At 42.9% G+C, this 27,023-nt stretch overlaps 1 protein-coding gene across 1 annotated transcript in view; it reads left to right on the top strand.

Moving 5' to 3' along the window:
• Positions 1–15,639, top strand: part of LRP2 (LDL receptor related protein 2) — a 185,814-nt gene extending 170,175 nt beyond the window's left edge. The window contains exons 70-81 of the mRNA XM_060105959.1: positions 275–403; positions 1,469–1,689; positions 2,469–2,645; positions 5,549–5,668; positions 7,236–7,326; positions 8,046–8,113; positions 8,301–8,418; positions 8,922–9,051; positions 10,092–10,226; positions 12,008–12,115; positions 15,229–15,300; positions 15,478–15,639. Coding sequence (XP_059961942.1) covers positions 275–403; positions 1,469–1,689; positions 2,469–2,645; positions 5,549–5,668; positions 7,236–7,326; positions 8,046–8,113; positions 8,301–8,418; positions 8,922–9,051; positions 10,092–10,226; positions 12,008–12,115; positions 15,229–15,300; positions 15,478–15,639 — 1,531 coding nt within the window. The remainder of the gene's footprint in view (positions 1–274; positions 404–1,468; positions 1,690–2,468; positions 2,646–5,548; positions 5,669–7,235; positions 7,327–8,045; positions 8,114–8,300; positions 8,419–8,921; positions 9,052–10,091; positions 10,227–12,007; positions 12,116–15,228; positions 15,301–15,477) is intronic.
• Positions 15,640–27,023: the final 11,384 nt, after the last annotated feature.

The raw sequence follows: 27,023 nt of genomic DNA, 5'->3' as shown, positions 1-27,023 counted from the left end.
TTTTGTCATTGTTACCAATCCTGGCTGATACAGCTGCTTTGGCTGAATATCCCCTTCATCCGACACCCCATCAGTTGTAACTTTCTACAGATGTCCCCTTGGCTGAAGAGATTGGGGCATTCCTGGGAGAGGGAGGCTGTGCTCTCATCACTGGTGTCTGAGTAGCTGTCTTCTTGGCCAGAACTTCCAAACCAAATGCTCTCATCTTCACACCTCTTCCCCAGAAGTCCAGTCTAGACTTTTCAATTGTTTAACTTTGTCTCTCTAAATTCAGGCATATTTACTGGTCAGATGCCAGGAGTCAGCGGATCGAGGTGGCTGAACTTGATGGAAGGTACAGAAAGTGGCTGATTTCCACTCAACTGGATCAACCAGCTGCAATAGTTGTGAATCCCAAACTAGGGTAAGTACTTGAAGGAGTCCTTAATGTTCTAGATATTTTCCACTGGATTCTCAAAAAAATTATATCTTCAATTATTTTTTCCTAATTGTACTGAAATTGTCCTTGGACTTTTTTGAGTGGCACCTATGACTATTTTCAAGAATTATAATATGCCCTAAAGATCACTTAGGACAAAACAGGCTTCAGAAGATGGACACTGTGTCAGGGGAAGGCCTCTGGCCACACTTTTTCCACAGCCCAGTTTGTCTAAAACCCACACATTTCTCAACAGAATTTAAGGATTGAGCAACATCTGATGATTGGTTTAGACTAGACATTGCAAAGTGGTGGCTGATGGGCTAAATATGGCCCATACACTTATTGGACTTGAACTTCACAGAGCTTTAAGTTTTTTTTTTTTTTTTTGTAAACTTAGTAGATAACATTTAAATTAAAAACAAATATTTGTATTTTTGGTTTGAAAAATCAGAAGAACTGGTAAAGTTAGGTAGGTATGCCTTCCTTGACGCGGTATTGCCTGGAACTCTTAGACAGGGCTTTGCTTGATGCGGTGTTTGCCCATCACTCTACATTCATAACTGCCCTGTTCCACCCATTTATCTTGCCTGCCTGATCCTTTCTAGATGTTTAAAGTGTACAGTCCCTGGTCTGCTCAGTTCTTCTACAATTAAGTATTAATTGCATGCAAAGTAATACCTTTTCAAAGAGTTAGAATGTAAGCTCCATGAGGGAAGGAATCTGTTTTGTTCTCTGATATGTTCCAAACACAGGATAGTGGCTTCTCACACAGCGGGCATTCAAGAAATATCTTTTGAAGAATGAACAGCTTTCGTGATTATATATTTTAAAAGGTCTGGATATATATCTTTGGACAGGGCTGGCCAGTTTCTATTGGGAAAGTGCAGTTCTCAGGAAGGATAGATCACAGATGCACAGGCTCCCCCCTTTCTCTCCCTGTCTTGTGTAAAGTATAAAAATAGCATCATTTAGGACCCAAGCCTCTTTGAAAACCAGTTGATTTCTCCACTAGATGAAATGCTGCCATGAGGAAACCTTCTGTTACAGGTTTATGTACTGGACTGACTGGGGCAAAGAACCTAAAATCGAGTCTGCTTGGATGGATGGGCAGCGTCGGAAAGTCCTGGTTCAGGAGGACCTCGGTTGGCCAACCGGCCTTTGTATAGATTATGTGAATGGTGACCGGATCTACTGGAGTGACCTCAAGGAGGACATTATTGAAACCATCAAATATGATGGGACCGATAGGAGAATTGTTGCAATTGCAGGTTAGAAATTTCACTTAGAATTTCATATATTAAATAATTAATGTGTTTCCAGTCTCTTTGCCCATTTTCGTAAGAAGGAACCCTAATCTTAGGAGAGGCTTTTTACAGTTTCTTAGATACCACTCTGCCCAGCTCCCAGCTGCTGATTTAAATGCAAATGAATCTATTAGCAATTATTAAGCCCTTTTTGTCCTTTTTGTATAATTAAAAAAACCTGCTGTCAGCAGCAGATGTTGAAATAACCGTTTCTTGTTAGGTTGCTCTGATAGAGATGACCATCCTGTGTTCCAGTGGTAATCCGTGTCTAACCACTTCTAGGTACATTAGTTTTTAATGTGCTAGATTGCTTTTTATGCACAACTGGAAACATCTAGGAGAGAAGCATTTTGTTTTCTTATCTAGACTCTACAGAACTGCAACAATCCAGCACGTAACAGGTTTTTCTGCTAACTGGTGTCTTATGTTCACAGAAAAAAAAGATCTCTGCCATACAGATTGTTTTCTAAAAATAAAATCAGCAACTTGAAAGTGAGTGAGTCCCCTATAATTGGTGTCATTCAGTAGGCATTGATCTATTTTAATTTCTGTCATCTTGATCTCCTGGTGCAGCACACTTTCATGGTCATGTGTACAGAGAGTCTGCCTGAATGTTGCTGGAATTTTAATGTGTTGCCTAAGAGATTGATCCAAGCAGTTTGACTTCTGACATAAAAGTGGGGCTCAGGTATCTTCTTTTCAGTAACCTTGTTTTGTTTTGCTTTTCCCCTGTGGGTGAACAGCAATGACCCCTTATAGTCTGGACATCTTCGAGAGCCAGTTATACTGGACATCTAAGGATAAGGGAGAAGTATGGATCCAAGATAAATTTGGGCGAGACGAGAAAGAGAAATTGCTGGTAGTGAACCCTTGGCTCACTCAAGTTCGAATCTTCCATCAATGGAGATATAATCAGTCAGGTAGTCACCAACCTTATTTCAAATTAATGGCTATATTTCTTTTGGAAAATGGTGGTGGATAATAATGGGCTGATCTCCCTGTGCCTGAAACGTGTGTGTGTGTCTGTGGGTCTGTGTCTGTGTGTATTTTAACCGTTTTGACCAAAGAAGATAAAATTGGAGGTCGAATGAAATGGTGCACACCACCAGCAGATATGGAGTAAGAATACTTCTGTCCTTTTTGCTGCTTGGAGTTGTGGGTTTGTACTCTTAGGCCACAGAATCCAGTAGGTGTCAGACCCCCTGCTAAATGTGAGTTGGGTTGCCAAGTCACATAAGAGGCTTTGTGGACATCAGAAGTCTTACCCACTCTAGCAACTGCAAGGCCAGGCTAGTCAAGTCATCCTGAGCTATGCGAGCCTTAGCTTAAAGCTTAAAGGATGCATTTCTACATCCTCCCTTCTTTCTCATTTTCTGAGTTCTGGATCCTGCTTCCTCAGGTTACCTGTGTTCTGATTCATCATCATTGTGTGGAGTAATGTGAAAGGGAAAGGACATTATTTTTTTCCAGTGGGCACATTTTTATTCACTGATGTCTTTAATGATTTTTATTTCAGATATAGGTAGTTATATATCAAAATATTCTATCAAATCTTTTTTTTGGAAATATCTTCCTTTTTTTAAATTAATTTTTATTGGAGTATGGTTGCTTTACAATGTTTTGTTAGCCTACACTGCACAACAAAATGAATCAGCAATCGTCATACAGATATCCCCTCCCTTTTGGACTTCCTTCCCATTTAGGTTACCACAGTGTATTAGGTAGAGTTCCCTGTGATATACAGTATGTTCCCATCAGTTGTCTATTTTATAGAGTATCAACAATGTATAGTGGGGAAAGGACATTTTAAAAAATTTTTTGCGGTACGTGGGCCTCTCACTGTTGTGGCCTCTCCCGTTGCGGAGCACAGGCTCTGGATGCGCAGGCTCAGCAGCCATGGCTCACGGGCCCAGCCGCTCCGCGGCATGTGGGATCTTCCCGGACCGGGGCACAAACCCGTGTCCCCTGCATCGGCAGGCGGACTCTCAACCACTGCGCCACCAGGGAAGCCCGGAAAGGACATTTTTGAAGTGAGGAAAGGAAATAGACTTTTATTAAGTTCTGTATGTCAGATTCTCTCTTCAGGATTAACCCAGACATCTGCTTCTTCAATTAATCTTCTCCCAAACTTATAAAGAGGTTTAATTCTCATCTCACAAGTAAGGAAACTGACAATAGGAAAGATTTAGTAACTGGTGCACCCAAGTCCCACAACCAGCGGACAAGCTTTAAACCCAGAAATGGTTTTTAAACTCAATGCCATTCATCCCAAAGCTCAGCACCTTTCTGTTCTGGTGCAGCTATCAGTGTACCCAATTCCAGACTGCATTCTGTGGCTGTGTGGCCTTTGACAAGTCACCTCCCTTCTGATCCCTGCCTGTGAAACAGATGTGGAGCCTGAGGTCCCCCTGAGTTCTCTGATACTCTGAGAGCCTGAATCCGTCTTGACAAACTGAAGTGCAGAACGGAGGCTCCCAGGAGATTACACTGGCGGCAAATGCCTTTTCTAGGGATTAGCCCCCTTGTGTTGCTGGTAGTGATTACCCTTCTCCAGACCTTCTCCAAAACATTCCAGATCCCACTGATATAATAGCTCTTGTGTCCTAAATCCTCCTGCAGCTCTTATGTTTGCCAGTTTCAAGGGCAGGAGGGGAGAGCCCAGTATACCTGTGGAGCCTCCTCTGGCCCCTGTAGAGAGGACAGCCCAGGAGTCAGGCAGAGGAAAATCTGGAGACTTTCCCTGAAAAGCATCTCAGCCAGCTGATACTCTGAGCCTCCTTTGCAAAGTGTTGATTGATGAGTAGGCCAGAGACTCAGCCCAGCTGTGCCAGGTTAGCATTTACTCTGGACCAATAGCTCTCCAGTTTTAGGGCGTGCCAGAAACGTCTAGAGAGCTTGTTGAACACGCCTTGCTGGGTCCCACCTGAGGGGTTTCTGACTTAATTTGCCTGAGGTGGCCTAAGAATTTGCATTTCTGACAAGTTCCCAGGTGATGCTGATGTTGCTGGGTCAGGAACAACATTGTGGGAATCCCTGCTCTATTCAAAGTGTGAGCCATGGACCAGGAGCATTGGTACAATACGGGGGCTGGTTGGAAGTGCAGACTCTCAAGCCCCATCCCAGCCCTCTTGAATCCGATTCCCCAGGTTATTTGTACGACATTAAAATTTGAAAGCTGTGCTCTAGAGAGCTGAAGAAATGGTCATGGGACAGGTTTTGAGTGAGGCTTTTTACAGCCATGCCTCGTCCATGGTCACGTTTTTGCATGACAGAGAATCAGGATTATAGAATGTTAGTCTGAGAAGGAATTCAGAGACGACCTAATCCTTGGATAAATCATAATATATGCTAAGCTAGTGTTCAGAAGACTCTAGAATTACCTGAGGTGCTTTTAATGGTAATACTTGAGTTCCATCCCAGAGCGATTTTAATCTGGATTTCTGTGACAGGGCATCAATCATTGTGAATAGCTCCCAGGTGATTCTGATAATCATAGCTCTAAATTCCCTAATCTTGCAAATAATGAAACTGAAGCCCAGAAGAAAGTTCTCTGTGGAGAGCAGGGGTGGAAATCACATCCAGTGTATGCTTTGGCTGGACCACACTTTATGATCTAGCCAAATTTGGGTGAGGACAAATCTTGATATAATAATGGGGTCTTACTGACCTTTTAGAAATATCTCAACTTGCTTAGTGCTGATTGTTTTTGAAGTCATGCAGGGCTCTGATGTCACCTGGCCACAACTCAGTGGATGGGCATGTCCTTGGTTGGGGTATTCATTCCCTCCTCAGAAACTAACCACTGTTCTCTTCTGCTTTCCAGTGCCCAACCGCTGTAAAAAGGTCTGCAGCCACCTTTGCCTTCTGAGACCTGAAGGATACACCTGTGCCTGTCCCCAAGGCTCCAAATTTATAGAAGGAAGCGTCACTGAGTGTGATGCAGGTAGGGACACTGCCTGGGCAGCCATGGGGGCCTGGGAGAGCTCCTTTGCCTTCGTTAGTAGGTTCCCTTACCCGTGCTTCACCTTTTTCAGGAGCATGAAGAATCCCTGTTTACTGGTCTCTTGAAGAGTAGAGTGGGGATGGCTAGAAAGAGGGATGGGAGATGTGGAAAATATGAACAGAGCTGAGTGGGGCTTAAGGGACCAAACAGATCTTGTGTTCCAATGAGTGCTAAGAATTATTTGCCAAGATCTGCAGAGATTTAGATCCAGTGCCCCTAAATCGACTGTTGTGTTGTCTATAAAGACATTTTGAAGAGTGAGTTTCCTATAAGGCCTCTTCCTCCTTTCTCCACCCCATACTGGATCCCAATCACCCCAGAATCTATTCAGTCTTAACGGGAGCTCCTCAAGGTGGAGAACTAGGCTCCTGAGGTGGGACGTGGGCGTTTATCCAGTACGGAGGGGAGGCCTAGAGGAGGTTCACTGGTTTTCCCACTTGCTCGTTTCAAAGTTTGGACAACTGAAAAAGGGCCACGTTTTAAAATGTACCTTATGCTCTTGGGAGATGGAAGCTGGAAGTAAGTAAGTAAGTAAGCAGTGGTTTAATTCTCATCCCAAAGCTATAGATGATCTATTCTTGGCAAGACCTTTCTTCAGTGACTCTTTTAAATTAAGGAGTTAATAAGCCATAGGGAGTAACTAGTTAGTGTCCCTAACTAGTATCCAATGCTTGATAAGGGTGTTAGAAAATCATCCTGCAGTTCACTAGTGGCCCATTTTATGGCTCACATCCTTGGGCCCTTCCCCTGCTTTAGCTGATGGGGAAATGAAGAGGCGTAACCATGTTCTGCCACCAGGGGGCGCAAGCGGTTAAACAAGGCACCTCCTGTTGACTTCCCAACCAGGCTGAAAAGTTGGCAGGTTTAGAGCATGAACTCAGCAAGTAAAAACTGCCCCATCCCCTTCCCCTATCCCCGCTCTTATCCCAATGCTACTGGGGAAATATTGGCAAGATTACAATCTTTAGCAAGGGCAATTTTGAAGGTCTTAAAAAATGAGGAGATCTCCAACCAGCTGTCCATTAAGCGGCTATTTATCTGTTTACGTGTCCGTTTATTGATGAATGGATTGCTGATGCTTCGGAGCCTTTAGTGGAAGTTTCGGGGTGTGCCTACGTTGAACTCTTGATTTTAACTGGGTTCAAAGAGAAGAATTCTGAAAACTTCAAAAGAAAATGTCAATGTCCTAAGAGATTTCCTTTACCACAATGTCCTTTTTAACTATTAGTATATATTCTGGAGTCTAGTATCTCACCACTGTTTTGGCGGGGGGGGGGGATGCTATAACCTGCCTTTTTTTCCCTACCAAATGTATGTTACTCCCCAAGACCTTATTGATAAAGAAATTCATCTGACTTAAGGGGAAGGTGACATTTAAAAGGGAGATTAATTAGCTGCCCCACCACATGGGCTCCCCACTCCAGCCCTGGGCTGAAGTAGGTTTGCATGGTAGGGGGCTCTGCTGAGCGCCGCTGACTAACACCTGCGTGGCTTTCCCTTTCTGCAGCGATCGAAAGTCCTATCATCATGCCCCCTCCATGCAGGTGTATGAACGGAGGAAACTGCTATTTTGACGAGAATGACCTCCCCAAATGCAAGTAAGTCTGAATGCTGTAGGTCTTGCATCTTCTGGGGAGAATTTGAGACCTCAAAGTAGCCAGAAAAACAAGTACAAGAACCTTGCCAGTTCGCTAATTTTCACATCATAACCAGCTTGCCCTCCAATGGGGGAGTCCACAGAGAACTAAGGCAGTGCTTCTCAAACTATAATGTGCGTTAGAATCACCTGGGGCTCTGGAAAAAATGCCCATCTCATTTACAGGGATTCTGCATTTCTGACAAGCTCCCGGGAGATGCCACAGAACTGTGGGCCACGCTTTGGGGAGCAATGAGTTAGAGAAGTGACAATCCCATTTTCCTACTCACCTCAGATTACTAATTATAATTGGATTGTGGGAGAGCAGCTGTCAGCAGAGCTGTTACAGTGCCAGGTACTCACGAGGGGCAGAGACTGGGCTAAAGGTTTGGAGAGCAGAGAATTCAAAAGAAAGCTCTTAATATGGAGAAAGATGATATTTAACGAAAGCATGTCAAAGGAAAGAACACAATGAAGGTTTCTAGTTCCACCCTCCAAGGAGGAATTCCATAGATTAGAGAAGACACCAATAGGTTTATTTGTTGAGGCTGATTCTGTAGAATCAGCATTCTATTCTGTAGAATACCACAGGTATTCCCTCAAAAGTGAATTTCCACAGTCAGATTCCAATCAGAGCCCAAGAAATCAACAGCTTGTGAATGATTCTTCTTTTCCTTTCAGATGTCCTAGTGCCTATGTGGGAGAATATTGTGAAATAGGGCTTTCAAAAGGCATTCCTCCTGGAACAAGTAAGTTTTAAGAATACGAGGGACATGGGAATGCATCATGGTAACTAAACTGAGTGTTGTCTCTATTCTGTTTAACTCAGTTTTTGAAGAATGAATGGTTCTAGCCCCCAGTCCCTATTGCTAAGACTACCGGCTCTTTTCCTTCTCCTCACGTTCATATGTTTGCTTCTTCTTCCCTCTTTGACAGCAGCGGCCGTGCTGTTGACAATCATCCTGATCATCATAATTGGAGCTTTAGCGACTTTAGGATTTTTCCACTATAGGAAAACTGGCTCCCTTTTGCCTTCTCTGCCCAAGCTGTCAAGGTCAGTTTCATTAGGTGGAATATTGATTTTAGAAGTCTGTGTGATCTGTAACCACGTAAATATCTTAGTTTTTCTTTTAAGTTAAAAAAGCATCCTAGGCTGTTCACCTATTCTGCAGAAACAAAAAATACTGAACTTAAAGCAGTCACTTCAAATCACAATGTCTTAATTGATTGCTTCTCTGAAGCCTGAGTACAAATCACATTTTAGAGTCTAAAGGGTTGTATGTTGAGGTTACACTGGAGAACAGCGTCGGCTGTTTGAGGGACCAGGCTTTCTTTCTGCAAGTGCCCAGCTGGTCCTCTCCTCAATCTCAAGCATTCAGGAATGTGCTCAAACATTTCCAGGTCACTAAGGGAATTTATTCCCATACATGATGTGTCAATTCAAAGTGGGAATTGAGCCTTTCATTTAAGGAAGAGCTAGGAAAAGGTACAAAGAAAGAATCCTATTGCAAAAGATTGTTTCTTAAAAATAATAAGACACTGATTACTTCTTTTCAGCTTAAGCAGTCTTAGCAAATCCTCTGAAAATGGAAATGGGGTGACCTTCAGATCAGGAGATGATGTTAACATGGATATTGGAATATCTGGTTTGGGGCCCGAGTCTGCTATTGACAGATCAATGGCGATGGTGAGTTTGGTTTCAAAGTGACTATTTGATGGTTTTCATTTTTACTGTTTTATCAAAGAAACACTTTTTATAAAGAATAAAATTCACCTACAAAAAAATGAAATACAGTATGCTCCATCACTATACCAAGTTAGGAAACATTAGGTTTGTTGTAGGAATGTGTCTAAAAACATTAGTAATGAAATTAAAATTAACCCCTGATCTAAGCCACACGGTTGAACTGGAATCATGAACAGTTTTAAGTTTAATTAGAGTCTTAAACAATCTATGTTTTTTGGGAAACGGGAGAGGTACCATGATATTCTGTTTTTATTCGATGACTTTTTGTACATTTAAAGGAAGAGGCAGGGAAATAACATGTTTCCTAGTCTCATATATTTTCCCACCAGTGTGTAGTGTTGGGATAAACAGTGAAACGTTTTAGAGTCAGTGGTTGGTTCACATCACAACTCTGCCACCTGCTAAGTATGTAATAGTAGGGATGGAGCTTGATCACTCTGTCCCCATCTGTAAATAATCCCTCCTGTGAGGACCAAATACTTTATGAATGGACTGGGATCCACTATGAAGTCTACCATCAGTGTTGGGAAATCATTCCCAGTATTCTGCCTCCCCCCCAATCTTTCCTTTTTGTTCCTGCCTAAAGGTACAATATTATCCCTCCTGTCTTCTTTCCCCCTCTCCCTCTTCTCTTTGCTCCTCTTCCAGACCCCCACCCTTTTCTCTATGTCCAAAGCCAATCACCAAGTGAGTTATTTGCCTTAAGGAGCCATAGAGAACTCAGATAAGGGAAGAGGGTTTCTGTTCTCCTGACCTGAGGAGTTAATGCATTTACGTTACTTTACATAACGATTTGCCTCATGGAGGCCTTGTGTCTCCGTTGGCTTTTGTTGGAGGTGGGGGGCAAGTTCTTTTTGGGTCAGTTTGACGTAGCACCTAGCGTACCTCCAGGTGTGAAGAGCACATCCTCCTCTGTGTATGAATCAGATCAGCATGGTATGATCTTTTTTTGTGTGTTCTTTTTTCTTTCCCTCCATCAGAGTGAACATTTTGCCATGGACCTGGGGAAGCCGCCCATAATATTTGAAAACCCGACATACACCTCCAGGGACACTGCTGTCAAAGTGGCTCAGCCAACAACAACCCCGGTGAGAAATCACAGTCCTTGCTGTCAGGTTTGGCTGTTGCTGGATCTTGTTCTTTGGAATAATGTAATTTTAGGGTCCTCCCAACCTTCCCTCCATGGAAGAAAGCACACTGGTCGCTTCCTCAGCTTCACTCCCTGCAGTAACAGGACCGACCCAAGGACCGAAGGCCTGAAAACAATCAGAATCCTGGGTTTTGGCAGCCATTCTGGGGGTGCCGACCAAGAGCCTTTTCATCCTGAGTGGTCAGAGCAAGAGGTCTGAGTGCATATTCAGAGGCTCGGCAAACACTGTGCCCGACACACACATACGGGCTCTCTGTAAATATCTGTGAACTGAATGAGTGGATGGTCGTCAGGTCATTATGCAGAGGTTTGGGGTACTGGGCACACTCTCTGGGTTCTGACTGGTATCACAAGGGTGTGATTTGAGGTGACCTCCCTGCTTGCCCTTGCCATACTTTTCTGGAAAGTACAAAGGTCTTCGAAGTTGATAGGCAGATACATAAATTTCCTTTGATGAGGCCCTATTACTCACTCATCTTTAAGAGGAACAGGGAGATGAGATAGACGTATGGATGAAGGAACAGAACTCTTCATTAGGTCTGGATCAATAGCCCCAGTGTCACTGCCAGTGCCTGTCAACTGTTAGTTAGCCTGTCTTTCCTTTGTCAAAGCAGCTAGGGGGGCTTCCCCGGTGGCGCAGTGGTTGAGAGTCCGCCTGCTGATGCAGGGGACACGGGTTCGTGCCCCGGTCCAGGAAGATCCCACATGCTGCAGAGTGGCTGGGCCTGTGAGCCATGGCCGCTGAGCCTGCGCATCCGGAGCCTGTGCTCCGCAACGGGAGAGGCCACAACAGTGAGAGGCCTGCGTACCGCAAAAAAAAAAAAAAAGCAGCTAGAGCCTCGGCAAAATACAGTTTCACTGTTAACACCTAAATTTCTTTTGAACTCACAAGGTATAGTACATTTTAATGTAAGACAGAAATGTTTATTTTATGAATAGCTTTCTTAAGATCAGCAATATTTGAATCTTGAAAGCATTTTGCCTGATCCTTTAATATCCAGATAGCAAAACTTTAAGCACATGATAAAGTAGATTTTTGGCATTTTCCCTTGAAATAAAATGAAGCCATGTTTACCAATACATTTCCAAGTTTGAGAAGAAATAAAGTGGTGAATGTAAAAATATAGGAAAAGGCATGAATTTCTACCCTGTAATTTATTAATTATATATCTTTGGTAATTTGTGCTTTAAGAGGGAACCTCGGAATCACATGAATGTTACAGAAAATATCTAGAGGGGTATTAATGTCATTATGCCTCTTGTTTTAAAAATTCAACCTCTTTCAAGCAGTCCTCTGAAATCAATAATTTTATTCTAAATATCCAGATGTAAAACTCTCAGTTCACCAATGCGTCTGGAAATAATTCATACTGTTCTATTAGGATTTGGCTGCCAATATACAACCAGAGTATCCTTTATCCAAAACTATGGTCAACAGTGGGAGTAAGGGGCCCTGGAGAGCACCGTAGAAGTTGCTATTACTACATGAGAGTGTGACCATTGATGGGTGTATTTGCCTCCCAAGATTAAGGCATCAGATAGACAGCTTAGTAGTTGGTGCTCCTGATGTTGGGGAGACGAGGGTGGTGTTTATTCCTGGACCACAGGGTTGGTCTCATATAATAAAAATGGTGCCTGATCATGTTTGTGGGAGAGCAAGGTGATAAACAGAACCAAAGAGCTGATAAGAAACTTTATAGCAAAAATTCTTTCAAAACTGAATAATGGCCTTCAATATGCACACAGGTAACTGAATCTGGAAATGTGTACAACGAAAACTATGGAAGTCCCATAAACCCTGCTGAATTAGCTCCAGACACAAAGCCAACTTCCCCAAGTGCTGATGAAACTCAGGTAACAGTGACTGACTACTGAAATGATATGGGATTTGGGAAGGACTTTGGAAGTGCTGGGTTTATTAATCCTAGGCAAACTAGAGAGACCCTGATAGGCTCATAGAGCTCAAGATGTGTAGGCAGTTAGTAAAGATAATTTTATCGTAAACTGAAAAACTTTCCACTGAGTAAAGCTACATGCTAACACTGAGCTAGCTGGTAGTGATGTTCCTTGTGACATGGGAGGTAAAGCAGAAAAGAAGAGCAGCCGACTTCTGGACCCAGCCTCTTCAAATCAGAGGCGTTTAATTTGAGATAACAACTTAGTATGAATAAAGTGATGCATGTAGAGGACCTTTTCCTTTCCCGTGCAATACAATTTTTCTACAGTGTATGTCTTTGTTCCCTTAATAAGGTATGTTGTTTTTAGCTCTACTCTTGTTACCAATGTTCACCACTAGATGGCACTAATTTATACTCTCTTCGTCTATCCATCTGTCCATCTTCCATCTAACCATCCAGAGAACATTACTGCCCTCGATGTGCCAGGCACAGTGTTTAATACAGAAGATTAAAAGAAAAAAAGACCACTAGATGGAGCTTCTCTACCTTGTCTGCAGGCCCTTTGAAATTTGTAAACTATGTTGTCTACAGAGAGAAATTCAGTAAATAAACTTGATACAAAACTTGATAATATATCATTAGTTTTAACAGACACGTAGGAAGCTATCTCAGATATAGTTGTTTGATTCTGGGCAGCTATTTTACCTCTGAGCACTAGAGTCTTAATGTTTCTCATTGGGGGCACTATTGGCTTATTGGAAAGGGCAGTTCTTTTTGGTACAAAACTATCCTATACATTGCAGAACATTTTAATATTCCTGGCCCCTGTCCACTAAGTGCCAGTAGTGTTTTCCCCAATGCATTGTGATCCCGGAAATCACTCCCTCCCCCGCCCCTGGCCCCCAAACATGCTCTCCCAGTTGAGAACAGTAGGATCTGGAATGTCTCAGTTTGAAGGTTCTATGACTTCTGTGAAGTAATATAAAGAAACAAAAGCCCAAGGGTAGTTAGAAATCTTACCACTTTTTACAATCCCTATTCTCAAATTGCATAATCTATAAACAAAATTGGTATCTGCAAAGTCATGTTGGATTTTCAGCACCTCACAAATTGGTTCCTGTTCTGCTTGTTTGCGTCAAAATAAAAGTTGAACTAAATTGATGCTAATGAGGAGAGCTTATAACAAAGGTCACTTTGTCCACCTTTTCATATTCCATTTACTAATTCCTTCTCACACACACACACACACATGAATGTTGTCTTAGAAAGGAATTTCCAGTTTCATATTTTGCATATTTCATATTTTCAAGGGACTGAATTTTTTTCTTTAAGCTACACTGAAAAGTTTATTTCGAACACTAATCTTCCACAGACACCAGAATACTTGAATGTCACATATTTGGTTCCCCAAGTCTGACTCAACTCCACCGCAGTGCCAGATCTATTTTATATTCTCAACATTTTTTCTCAGTCCATTTCAAGTCTAGTGATCTTCCCTAGGCAGAGTTCTCTCCCAGCTGAGCAGGAAGGGGAGTGTGATGGAGATGCTTCAACCTCTGACCTGCACATCAGTCATCAAAAACGCTGAGAGTCTTTCAAGTGAGAGCGAATGTTTACCAATTATAGTCCTTTTCTTTCTCATCTCCATCTTTGCAGTACATTGGCTCTTCTTCCTTTTTTTTAATCAGTGGAGGCTGAGACCCTCTAAGGTCTATCCTCCATGGTACATCCAGGGACTTTTCTATGACCTTTGCCTTCTGGGAACTGAGAGAACAGCCAGGTGGGGCTTAAAGCAGTAGAAGCCTTTGGTTAGGATGGCCCTAGGTTGACCTTAATATGCCAGAGAGGCTCACAGGTTTCTCTTTCATCAATAAATCTGCTCAAAGGACTCAAAGAACATGAAGTCCTGTGACTTAGTCCTGTCATTTTCAAAAGCCATGTCGACATGCATTGGATTTCCCAAGGAGATGACAATGAAAATCACCTGCACTTCTCTTGTTAATAGTTACTCAGCTCCATGTAGCCATTCCATACCGAAACAATGAGTTTTGGCCTTCCCTATTGAAGTGTAGTTTTCCAGAGGCCGGGCTCTGACTTGAGTGTCTCCATCTTGCCCTCGTGCCAAGTAGGTGCTCACTTAAATGTGGGTGAATGGCTGCTTCTACTTCCCCTGTATTCACGTGCTCCCCACTCCTTCACATGTTGGCCCCCTACTTTCACAGAGCAAGAGACAATCCATAAAACACGTGGGCTACCTTAGCTCTGTGGGAGGAGGCTGTTTCCTCATCCCCTGTTGTCTTGTCTCCTTATATCCGGCAGCAGGGCCATGGCCAGCACTGCTGCCATGGGCAGCTTTTCAGCCAGACAGGGGCCACTCATCATAGACTGGGGTGATTTCTCTTTGGGTTCTTCAGTTTTGAGACCTCCGTATCCTGGAGGCCCTGCCTACTCCTCTATCTACAATTTAGTTACATGAGTTTGCTGTGACTGCCTTTCCTCCTCTGCAAAAGAGCATCTACCTCACAGAGTCCTTGGGAAGATTACATCAGAAACTTGTAAAGCTCTTGGAATAGTCCCCGACACATAGTAAGCACTCAATAAAGGTTAGTTGTTTTTGTTGCCATTATTATTATTGATTACAGGAGGAAATGATGGAGCGAGACACAGCATGTTTGGGTTGACCAAGGATCAAGACATCGTTTTAGGAAATGAGAGTGACAATCTGGCTTGTTCCTTAAGGTTTCAGGCAGCCCCTGAAGAAATCTCTTGCCTGGCTCTGTCAAAGCTTCTAGATACTCAGGGCACAGATTCTGTAAACTGTACACTTCAGGTCAAGGAATTTTTTTTTGAAATTATTAGATAAAAAGAGCCCAAAGAGTTTCAGTTACTGTTCAGGGCCCAGCCGAGGAAGAACTGAACAATTTACCACATGGGCCAGGTCACGTGTTCCCAGGTCCCAAATTGCTTTCTCCCTCTCCCTCTGTAAGAAAACTTAAAACCTAAGCAGAAGGAAGAAACCCACCAAAAAATTCCATTACTGAAGGTTTTCTGTTTCCTCTTTTCACTTAGGCAACAAAGTGGAATATCTTCAAACGAAAACCGAAACAAAATGCCAACTTTGAAAATCCATTCTATTCCGAGGTAATTTTTAACAATTTTTCTCAGCCCAGGCATTCTTTCTTAGTATTAACTTGCTAAATCAGGCATACACTCAGATGATTCTGAGCAAATTGGCCAAGATTTGTCTTCTTCACACAAAACCATTTCCCATCACGTCGGGGTAATAAATGGTTGATTCCTGTTTCTTTGTGGTCTTAGATGGAGAGTGAACCAAAGGTTGGTGCTGCTGTGACCCCACCTCCATCACCTTCTCCCCCTGATAAGATTTCTTGGAAGAAAGGCCCAAGTCCAACCTACAGTGCAACAGAAGACACATTTAAAGATACCGCAAATCTCGTTAGAGAAGACTCTGAGGCATAGCTGTGCCAGCTATTTAGGGAATAATTAGAAACACTTTTGCACATATATTTTTTACAAACAGATGAAAAAAATTAACATTCAGTACTTTATTAAAAAGATATTTTTCCCCTGTACTCCTGTAGTTGGAAATATTTGTGGAAACAATACCTTGTGTGTCTTTTTTATTCATCTCATATTTTTACAAATAATTATCACAATGTACTATATGTATATCTTTGCACTGAAGCTATCTGAAGGTAATGCTATAAATATATTGTATATTTGTAAATTTTGGAAAGATTATCACATCATTAAATTTGCTAATGAAAGTATCTGCTGAATTGGTTGGTGATCATTACATTAAATGATCCATTGGGACTTCCCTGGTGGCACAGTGGTTGAGAATCCGCCTGCCAATGCAGGGGACACAGGTTCGAGCCCTGGTCCAGGAAGATCCCACATGCCGCAGAGCAAGTAAGCCCGTGCGCCACAACTACTGAACCCACGCGCCTACAGCCCGTGCTCCGCAACGGGAGAGGCCACCGCAATGAGAAACCCGTGCACTGCAATGAAGAGTAGCCCCTGCTCGCTGCAACTAGAGAAAGCCCGCGCACAGCAACGAAGACCCAACGCAGCCAAAAATAAAATAAATTAATAAATTCATTAAAAAAAAGAAAATGATCCATTGAAGAAAGGAATTGACTTGGGGCCTTTAGCCATGTCAGAAGAGGAGGCACCACTCATAGTCCCTATAGATTTATCAAGGAAGGGAATCCAGGCCACTCCTGGGTCTGTTTTCACACATCAGCACTTAATGTTCAGTATTATATGTAACCTGATGAATAGCGTAATGATAGAGATGCAGATAATGCAGTAGGTAGAAAAGCAATTCAGTCCCACCCTTCTGCATGTTTGCGTTGTCTAACCAGAACACTGTCTCCTGTGTGTTATCTTGCTCGCTGCCAAGTCAACACTTTTAATGTCTGAGAAAGTCTCATGTCATTAAGTGTAAGTGTCCTGAAAAGAGTTTGTATCTAATCGCATGAAATTTCATTTGATGGACCATAGGGTGATTGACACCCTTGCCTGGCATCTCAGGTGGTCACCTACCCTAGAAACTGGAGCTCAGGAGCTGAATTAACTGAAAGTAAATCTGTGTCTTCATAAAGGAAGGTGCAAAACAAATACCCGTTAAGCAAAGCCTCAGCTGGGTTTGTGTTTCTGTGTGTGAAAATTTCCTTATAATGACTATTTATTTCCTCAGTTGAACATGAATAGAAAGGGAAACCGTTCTTACTGAGCCTTTTTTAGGTCCTTGGCAAAATCGTTCATTTTGAGGAACGTAGCCCTCCTCTTGAATAGCAGCTGTAGTCTCCACAGCGGGAACCGTGGCAGGAATACACAGTTTCCACACTAAGTAGGTAGGGTTCCTGGCTCTCTGTGCTAATATTAATATGGCACATCTTTAAAACAATGAATGAATGAGTGTATGAATGGATGGATGGATGGGTGAAACATGTACTACTGATGATTTTATTCCCGAGTTCTCAGAATATTTTTTGTTCATATTTTGAGTGCTTATTGTAAATTACTTTGACATGGACTTTGATTAGAAAGCAAATGGAAATGATGCTGCTGAAAATTTTCTAATAAATGTGTATTTTATCAGACTTGTTCTGTGTGCTTCATAAGCCTGGGTCATGAATCAGTTGTATTTTGCTGTGCAGAGAGCTTGGGGCTTTGAGTGCTAGGCAGCTGGGGAACCAGGAATGCCCAGGGCTCAGGGATGGGGGGGAAGAGGAGGAGGAATCCACAACTCACACAGCCCTGACAGGCCTGGTGGGGTGAGCTCAGGAGAGTAAACTGTGGGTTTCTGGGACTTCCCTGGTGGTCCAGTGGTTGAGACTTCACCTTCCAATGCAGGGGGTGTGGGTTCGATCCCTGGTCGGGGAGCTAAGATTCCCACGTGCCTCATGGCGAAAAAATAAAAAAACATAAAACAGAAGCAATACTGTAACAAATTCGATAAAGACTTTAAAAATGGTCCACATCAAAAACATCTTTAAAAAAGAAAACAAACTAGGTTTCCACCTGAACTCTGGTCGGGCGGCCCCCTTAATTTCCTTTCAGAGTCACCCATTTCCCCCTGCCTTTTTCCTTCCTCACACCCTAGGCCCCCAGCCAGTTTCCCATTTCGGATCTAACTGTGATGTGAAAGCAGCGAGCACGGTCACAGCTGGAGAGGGTTTTGTTCAGCCTGGGATTCGGGCTCCAGTGGGGTGCGTGAGAGGTATCAGTCCACGAAGTGTGAAGTCCGAGTAAAAGGGAGCTCAAAACTGGTTGTGATTTCCAGCTTTGATATTTGTCTCAGGCCTTAAGCGCAATAAGGAATTATTCTGGGGAATTTAAAAAACGAGAATTAGTTCCCTGCTTAGCTTCATTTGTGGGTCTCCCCAGAAAGGAACCAGAAAGCCTGCTGCTGCGTTTCTGTTCTCTCCCGTGTGAGCTAGCACTTGCAGGTCAGAGCGTCAGTGGGACGGTTGCCCCCGGTACCTGGTCGGCTCTCCCAGCCCAGGTCCTGCCCCTGCTTTACTCTCTCCATTTGGAGCAGCTGGTGGGAAGTTGTGCAAGGTTGGTGGGGGTACCCTGGAGACAGGGTGCTGTTTAGAGGATGGAAAAGCTGATGTGATTCAACATCTCATCACATGAAGCAGGAACAATTTTACTAGCAGAAGTGTATAACTGCACAATGTAAGATCACAACCATGAGCAGGTGTGTCCATAGGAAGCTGTCAAATCACACTGGTCACCTGTCCAGGGCTTCCCATTGATTTTTTTTTTTTTTTTTACTATTTATTCCTTTCTTCCTTCATTGATTCACTCACTCACTCACTCACTCACTTGCCTGTGTTCTTGCCAGCACTCAGTTGCAAACATATGGACATAAGAGACCACGAGTTTAAGGAAAATATGTGAGAGGAGAACTTTTAGTGGAGAATTCCATCCATTAACTTTTTTTTTTTTCTCCTGAATTGGGAAAAGATCACTATTATTTGATTTTTGAGGTGGAGTATCTCAGGCTGGCTCAAAGATGAGAGCTAGTTAGGCCCTGGGGTTAAGGAGTGGTCTGAGGAAGCTGGTTAGAGATGCACATTCTGGAAAGAGCCCTGGCCTCACAGCCTGTAGCCCTGGGTTGTCCTTTGAACTCTCAGCCTCTCTTCAGTCTTCCCCTCTGCATTCATCAAGGTCACAAGCCACAAGTCATACTGAGGATAACATATGATTATGTGTTTCTTTTTTTTTTAATTTAATTTTTATTTTATATTGGAGTATAGTTGATTTACAATGAAAAGGTTGGACGTATATGAAAGGTCTGAAAAGCCTGGGAAAGGAAGACCAGCTCTGGAGAGCATTGCCTCGTGCCGCTGGTGGCCCTAACCATGGCCATCGCAAGGTGGGGATCAAAAAAAAAAAAAAAAAAAATCACCTGGGTGTGTCAACTCCTGAATTTTACCAGCCTTGCTGACGACTTTTAGTCACACCAATTCTGTGCCTCTTCCTGGAAGTGAATTCAGAGCATTTCGTGTGAAAATTAACCAAGCTTCTGCATTCACTTTGTGTCCATGATATTTTGGAATAAGTGATAGGAGACAAAATAAACAGGTCTCTAGAATCTATTTGACGTCATTGAGCTCACTTAGCTAAGAATATCACCAGTCATAGAATGCTGTCCCCACATTACGCAGACCAGAGAGGAAGGGCTCATATTTCTGTTCCTCTGATAACTAGTGTCCCCTAATGACAGTCATTTGCCAACAGCACAGTTTCCCAACCAATTACTTTCATCGCTGGTGCTGGGTCACACGCCTGTTGCTCATCTCTGAGGCTCAGCTGCATCTTCTATGAAATAGAGAGGTGGGCTGTGAACGTCCAGTGTGAAACTGTATGTAAAGCGTGTGCGCAGCCCACTGCCCAGCACAAAGTAAGCCCTGAATCTGCAGTAGCCATGATTATGATCATTTCTTAAGTGGAAGAGAAGGGAAGAGTTTTTTTTAAAAAAGGGAGATGTATTTTTTAAAAGCTCCTTGGTGATTTTAACATGCCGCCAGGGTTAGAACTAATCTAAATAGAAGTGGCTAATCTTCTTTAATTTTCTTTTCTTTTAAATGAAGGATGCTATGGGGGTGGTCAAGATTTTCTCCTGGCCTTTGGAAGAACGCACAGATCTTGTCTGTAATGAGGCTGGAATGAAGATGATAAAACGGAGGGTCTCATTTTATTGTCACTTAAGGGTAATGAGAAGGCAATAAGGACCCCTGGACGTGAAAGATGGGAAACCTGAGGCTGAGAAAGGGAAAATGCATATTGAGGTCACAGCATGGGGAACAGACTCACATTTCCTGTTCCAAAAATCCAGGGGTGGGACCCTGCACAAAATTCCCAGTGTCCCGCACCCAGCCCTTCGCTGAATTAAAGAACAGGTTGATGGAGGAATTTGTTCTTCTATCCCTTTCCATGGTTCCAGACTCCAAGGGACTTTAATTATGTTCTATTAGTTTCCCTGAACCTCATTGTGGCTGTAATTCCTCAGGAGGCCTTTTGGGGGCCTGGGGAGAGGAGGAGACCGGAGCATCCTGAACCTTCCTGACAGGACTTTTACCGCAAGACAGGTAGGACGCAGTCTATTTCCAAGAGTGCAGTTGTATATTTATTGCTTCTAGGTTTTCGTTTGTTGAGTTTTTATCTTTATTTTTTTGCAAATTCAGAATTTAGAGGATAAGCAACCTCGAGCTGTTCTTGGCAACAGTGCTTTGCCACCATTTTCCAAATCTTCAAGGGACCAGATTCATTCAGTGGAGGGCAATGGAGACTTTATTTGCTGCACAGAAAATGGTTCCCCACATTATGGAGGTAGTGCCTAGACTTTGGGTGTGGGGAGTCCATTTTTCTGTCGTTGGCCCTTGCCCAGGGCCTTGTGCAAATGGCTGACACAGACCTCAGTCACATAGGCAAGGAGCCCTTCTCCTGGAGAGAGCGAAGCTCTAAGTGGCCGTGTGACCTTGGGTAAGTCGTTTCACCTCCCTGATGGTTAGTAGCTTTATCTGGAAAGTGAAGTGGTTGGACAAGGTTATCGCTAAGTTCTCCTTTAGTATTCAAGTTCGATGATTTCTCTCTGCTTCAGTCTTCATTTGGAATTTGGTTCAATTCAAAATCACTGCAGCTGTTCCTGTAAGTTCTAAGCCTGTGATAGCAACTTCAAAGAAGACAGATTCGATTATAACTTCTTAGTTTTTATCCTCAAATGCTGTCTCTCTCTAGGTGAGTTATCAAAGAGATGCATTTTAGAAAATCTTTTTTGTTGTTGTTGAAGTATCTGAAAGCCTGCCTGTCAGTTTCAGGGCTGAAAGTTGCCATGAGGGGGTTATTTTTGCAGGAAACTCCTACAAACTTCGTTTATAGAGTCAAGGCTGCAGGGGCCTTTCATGGGACCCCGGGTCCATAAGGAGTTTCCTAAGGCACATGAAGGGACCCTAGTCAGAGAGTAAGGCTGGTTGGAGGACCAGGAAGTCACCTATGAAGAGCCAGTGGCATCCTGCAGACTTCTGATGAGATGCGAGGCCCATAAATGGGCTCTGGATTAAAGAACAGATGAACCTAGAACTAAAATAAACTAATCATGATTTTCAATTCTTTGAATGTAAAACTTGAATTTATTTTTCAATTGTGGTAAGATACACGTAATGTAAAATTTTAAATTTGGATTTTTAATCGTCAGTCTGACATCTGGAGCCGTTTTTGTTTTTGTTTTTCCAAGATGGCCTTAGAAATATTCCTGTAATGGCTTTGAAAACCACTGAGGCATGGTATTCCTTCTAATATTCTGACTGTGTCAGAGCCTGTGAAAATACAGCAGGAAACACAGCTCAGCTCAGCCCAGGCCAGCAGGAAATGCCCTAGTCACCTATGTTGGCCACGTGAGTTACTTCTCCGAATGGGTTGAGCTGGGGTGTTCAGAGTGCAAAGCCGCCAGTTAATAACTTAAGCAAATGGCCACCACGCCCTGGTTTAGGAGTCAGCCGTGGCATCTGGGAAGGTGAAATAGGGTTGGAGCCAGGGTTCTTTGCCTAGCTAGCTGGCTGACCTTGCAAAAGCTGTTGAGTTTCTCCAAACTTCTGTTTCTTACCTAAAAAAAAAAAATGAAGATAATAAATTCCATAGGGTTCTCATGAGGATAGTATTTATTAATTCATTCTACAAATATTGAATGAGCATCTACTAGGTACCAAGGAATAGTATCAAGTAGTAACAGTTAACATTTCCTGAGCACTTTAAGTGAAGTATCTCATTTAATTCTGGAAGATTTATACTGGAAGTACTATTTGTACCATTTTACAGATCAGAAAACGGAGGGAGGGGCTTCCCTGGTGGCGCAGTGGTTGAGAATCCACCTGCCAGTGCAGGGAACACGGGTTCGATCCCTGGTCCGGAAAGATCCCACATGCCGTGGAGCAACTAAGCCCGTGCACCACAACAACTGAGCCTGTGCTCTAGAGCCCGTGAGCCACAACTACTGAGCCCACACGCTGCAACTACTGAAGCCCACACGCCTAGAGCCCGTGCTCTGTGGCAAGAGAAGCCACTGCAGTGAGAAGCCCGCGCACTGCAATGAAGAGTAGCCCCCACTTGCGGCAATTAGAGAAAGCCCGCGCACAGCAACAAAGACCCAACACAGCCAAAATAAATAAATAAAATTAATTAATTAATTAAAAAAGAAAAAAAAGAAAAAAGAAAACGGAGGGAGACCACAGATGAGAACATGCTGTTTTTAAAAAAAAAAAATCATGAAATTATATTTCGATAATTATAGTTATAAAATAATTCTATAATTGTGTGTAAATTACAAAACACAATACAACATGCTTTGGCACAAGATCGTGACCTAGGAAAAAATTTCCTTTACTTTCTCCATTTTATTTCTGTGGCTCCTTAGTGACCTATACTGTCCAGCAACAACAGCTATAAGAGTAGGTATTCACTGAATCTTTCCTATGTGCCAGGACCCTTTCTAAGCACTTTCCAAGTATTAACTCATTTAATCCTCCCAACAGCTCTATGATGTAGATTATTATTATTATCCCCATTTTACAGATGAAGAGACTGAGGTAAGAGAGGTTAAATAACTTGCACAAGGTCTTATAGGTATTAAGTATTGGATCTGAGACCCCACCTCAGTCTAGTCCCTGGGTCCACACTCCACACCATTGTGCCACACTGAGTCCTCACATAGGCAGGCAAGGAAATATCCTGCCCTACCCAGCCCCGACTTAACTCCCTCTCCATCCCCTTCCCACTCTGCCCTGACTGTCCAACAGCTTCCTAGTCTTAAAAACCTTTCCAAACTCCTGGGCTTCCCTGGTGGCACAGTGGTTGGGAGTTCCCCTGCCGATGCAGGGGACGCGGGTTTGTGCCCCGGTCCGGGAGCATCCGCGGCAAAAAAAACCTTTCCAAACTCCTATCAAAACTTCCTGTCCAAAGGAAGCCTTCAGTGACTTTTATTCTACTGAGGGCAGGTCAATGCTTTCTGGACCCTGTGGGTTAGTGTCTTGACTTCAGTTAATGCTAATGCAATTTAATAAGAACCCTTGGAGGAGAGGGCTCTGGTCACATGAGGGAACTCTTTGGGCTGGACTGGCTCCTGGGTGCTCCTTCCCCAGTTAGGTGCTGGCTTCTCTCCCTATGAAGGGCCACGCCAGCCCCACCCACCTGTGCCATCCAGCATTAACCTTTTCTTCACGCAGTCATTAGCCTTTAAGTATATAATGAACCAACACCTTGATTTATTCTGCAGAGAAATAAATCTGCCAGGACAGGCTGAATATTCCTGGTGTGTCTCCTGCTGTGTCCGACCGTGAGGCTCTTGTTTCTGAGAAACAAAAGAGGCAGAAAAATGTGAAAGGCAGGAGAAATGATTGTTCTGAGCTCCGTCTCAAAACGGATGGTGGAGTCAAACAGCTAGGACAGCTAAACCTACCCTAGATGTTATTTGTAATTTCCCGGGCAGGGAGGGAGGCTGTGTGTGTGTGTGCGTGTGTGTGGTGTCTTTCTTTAATCAAGTGAGATTCACACCCTTTTTCTGCCCTCACAAGACCTTCTAAGCTCATCTCCATTCTAGTCCTGGTATACATTTTAATAATCCCTTTTCTTGTCTCTCTCTCCAACCCTGTGTCAATGTCCCAGGGATAATGACCATCTTTCACTCCTCTCTCCATAGCTCCTAACATTGAACCTGGCACTTAATAAGTGCTGAATAAATGTTAGTTAAGGAAATTCGTGAAAAAAAGTTAAAGGCTAAGGCAAGAAAGAAATCCATCAAATCCTGAGCCTCCAGTGAAAGATGCATGATCTCACGAGCACGTTCATATCCTGTCTACCTCAAGGGATGGTTCAGAGCTCATGTGTGTGGTGACTTCGGTCACGATCAGGTGCCATTTAAATTTGTACTTTGACTTTATTCTTCTAAGTTCCTGGGACTCGTAAAGGCTTCTTATTGAATAGAATGGTCAAATATGTGGGCATATACCCTGAGAAAGCCATAATTCAAAAAGACACATGCACCCCAATGTTCATAGCAGCACTATTTACAATAGCCAGGACATGGAAGCAACCTAAATGCCCATCGACAGATGAATGGATAAAGAAGAAGTGGCACATAGATACAGTGGAATATTACTCAGCCATAGAAAGGAACGAAAATGGGTCATTTGTAGAGACGTGGATGGACCTAGAGACTGTCATACAGAGTGAAGTAAGTCAGAAAGAGAAAAACAAATATCATATATTAAAGCATATATGTGGAATCTAGAAAAAATGGTACAAGTGAACCTATTGGCAGGGGAGGAATAGAGACGCAGATGTAGAGAATGGACTTGTGGACACAGTGGGAGAAAGGGGGGTTGGGGTGAATTGGGAGAGTGGGATTAACATATATACACTACCATGTGTAAAACAGATAGCTAGTGGGAACCTGCTGTATAGCACAGGGAGCTCAGCTCGGTGCTCTGTGATGACCTGGAAGGGTGGGATGGGGGGGGAGGTCCAAGAGGGAGGGGATGTATGTATACATATAGCTGGTTCACTTTGTTGTACAGCAGAAACTAACACAACATTGTAAAGCAACTATACCCCAATTTTAAAAAAAGACATCTGAAGAGTTAACCTCATGCTCTTCCAGAAAGATGACTGAGAGGAGATGAGCTATTACTAAAAGCTCACCTGGCGGTAGGCAGGGAAGCTCCACCCCTCCCGTGTCACTCAACCCCTAAAACTTACCAGTGCTCGTGTATAAGACAGGGCTGTGGACAGCCACTCACAGAACCAGGCTGGCTGGCTGGCCTTTTGAGACCAAGCTGGCTAGGAGCCTAGGCCTGCGACAGCTGGTGTCCGCCGAGCAGTTGGCACATGCTCTTCTGCACATAGGCCCTTGTTCAAGGGATACACCAAGCTGAGGGAGGTACTGTTATGAGCATCCCCATTTTATGGAGGAGGAAACTGAGTCACAGAATTAAAACAGCCTGCTCAGGATCGTGCAGCCAGGAAGTGGCAGAGCCAGGTTTTGAACCCAGGAGCTTTGACCCAGAGCCACGTTTCTAACCAGGGTCAGAACTGCTTCCTGGTTCATCTCTATGACCTGAGACATGATGTAATGGAAAGAGTCCTGTTCCAGGGAGGAGGAGATCCAAGTCTCAGTCCAGGTTGGCCAAAATTTAGCGACGTGATCTCAACAAGTTGCCTGCTTTTTGTGTTTCTTAAAAGGGGATAGAAGATCACTGCTTTACAACCTAAATATCCATTGACAGATGAATGGACAAAGAAGATATGGTACATAGATACAATGAAATATTACTCAGCCATAAAAAAGAATGAAATAATGCCATTGCAGCAACATGGATGGACCTAGAGATTACCATACTAAGGGAAGTAAATCAGACAGAGAAAGACAAATATCATATGATATTGCTTCTATGTAGAATATAAAATGTGACACAAATGAACTTATTTACAAAACAGAAAGAAACCCACAGACATAGAAAACAAACTTATGGTTACCAAAGGGGAAGGTGGGGGAGGGATAAATTGGGAGTATGAGATTAACAGATACAAACTACTGTATATAACATAGATGAACAACAAGGATTTACTGTATAGCACCAGGAACTGTATTTAATACCTTGTAATAACCTATAATGGAAAGGAGTATGAAAAAGAGTATATATGGATATATGTATAATGGAATCACTTTGCTGTGTACCTGAAACATTGTAAATCAACTATACTTCAATTTAAAAAAATGGAAAAAAATTAATTTTTTTAAAAAAGATCACTGCTTTAAAGTCTTTCATAAAGGAAGACCCTCTTTAATTAATTACATGGGACCCATGCTTTGAAAGTAACATTAATCAAAAGAAGTATATTTGTTGAGTAGCAATTACCTTGTTTTCCATTTTGAATTACTGAAGTCAAATTAGAGTTTGACTCAGTTTCAGTGAGGTCCTGCTTGTACATTTCACCTAGTTTCCACCTTCTGTTTTCCTGTGTCCCATCATGGATTATTTTTCTTCCTTAGTCTTAGCCACCATTTTCTATGTAATAAGTCTATCTGTTTACTCAGTTTTGTCTGTCTCTCCCTCCAGAATGTAAGCTTCTGTGTGGGCCAGCAACTCACTGCCTTATTCTCCTCTGTATCTTCAGGGTCTAGCACCTAACAGTTGCTTGATAAGTTGTTGGACTAATGAATAAACTGACTTATAGGTATTGACAAGCCTGTTAGCTGAGGCTATTGAAGGGTAAGCACACCATTTCAATCTGGCTTTTAACAATATTGAAAATAACTTGAAGAGCTCCATTTTTGCTCTTTAAAAGTCTGTAGGCTCTGGGTTGGGAAGGGCTGGATGGCATGACCTCTAAGCTCACATCTGCTTCTGAAATTTCACAACCCAGTGGTTTTCCTTTGTGACGGCGGCTGGAGAGATTCACTGAAGGCAGGACACTAGGAGGTGGTTTTCCCCCACTGATGTAATTCATGGGAAGTAGGGAATGCTCTGGTACCACCCACTAATACCCATCTGTCTCCAAGCAGGGTGACCCCAAGGCCAGATGACAGAATAACTGTATTCATTCTGGAGAGATGTCCGCAGTAGCAGAACTTCTTTAAAGGTCCCAGTTGATAGCAAACCTATAACCTTTCTGCTCAGTTAATGTATAAGTTGAAGGAATTAGAAAAAATTATCCTCTTTCCTATACGTATGAATGATTCTTGGATCTATCCTTTTATGAAACTAAATATTAATATGGGACCTCATGAATGTTGTGGAAAGCCATGTGTACAGCTATAACGATGAGTGGGA

The sequence above is a fragment of the Mesoplodon densirostris genome, chromosome 8, assembly GCF_025265405.1.
Source record: "Mesoplodon densirostris isolate mMesDen1 chromosome 8, mMesDen1 primary haplotype, whole genome shotgun sequence".
In the NCBI taxonomy this organism is placed as follows: Eukaryota; Metazoa; Chordata; class Mammalia; order Artiodactyla; family Ziphiidae; genus Mesoplodon; species Mesoplodon densirostris.
The sequence above is the reverse complement of the archived record's forward strand: the minus strand, read 5'-3'. Positions and strand labels throughout refer to the sequence as shown.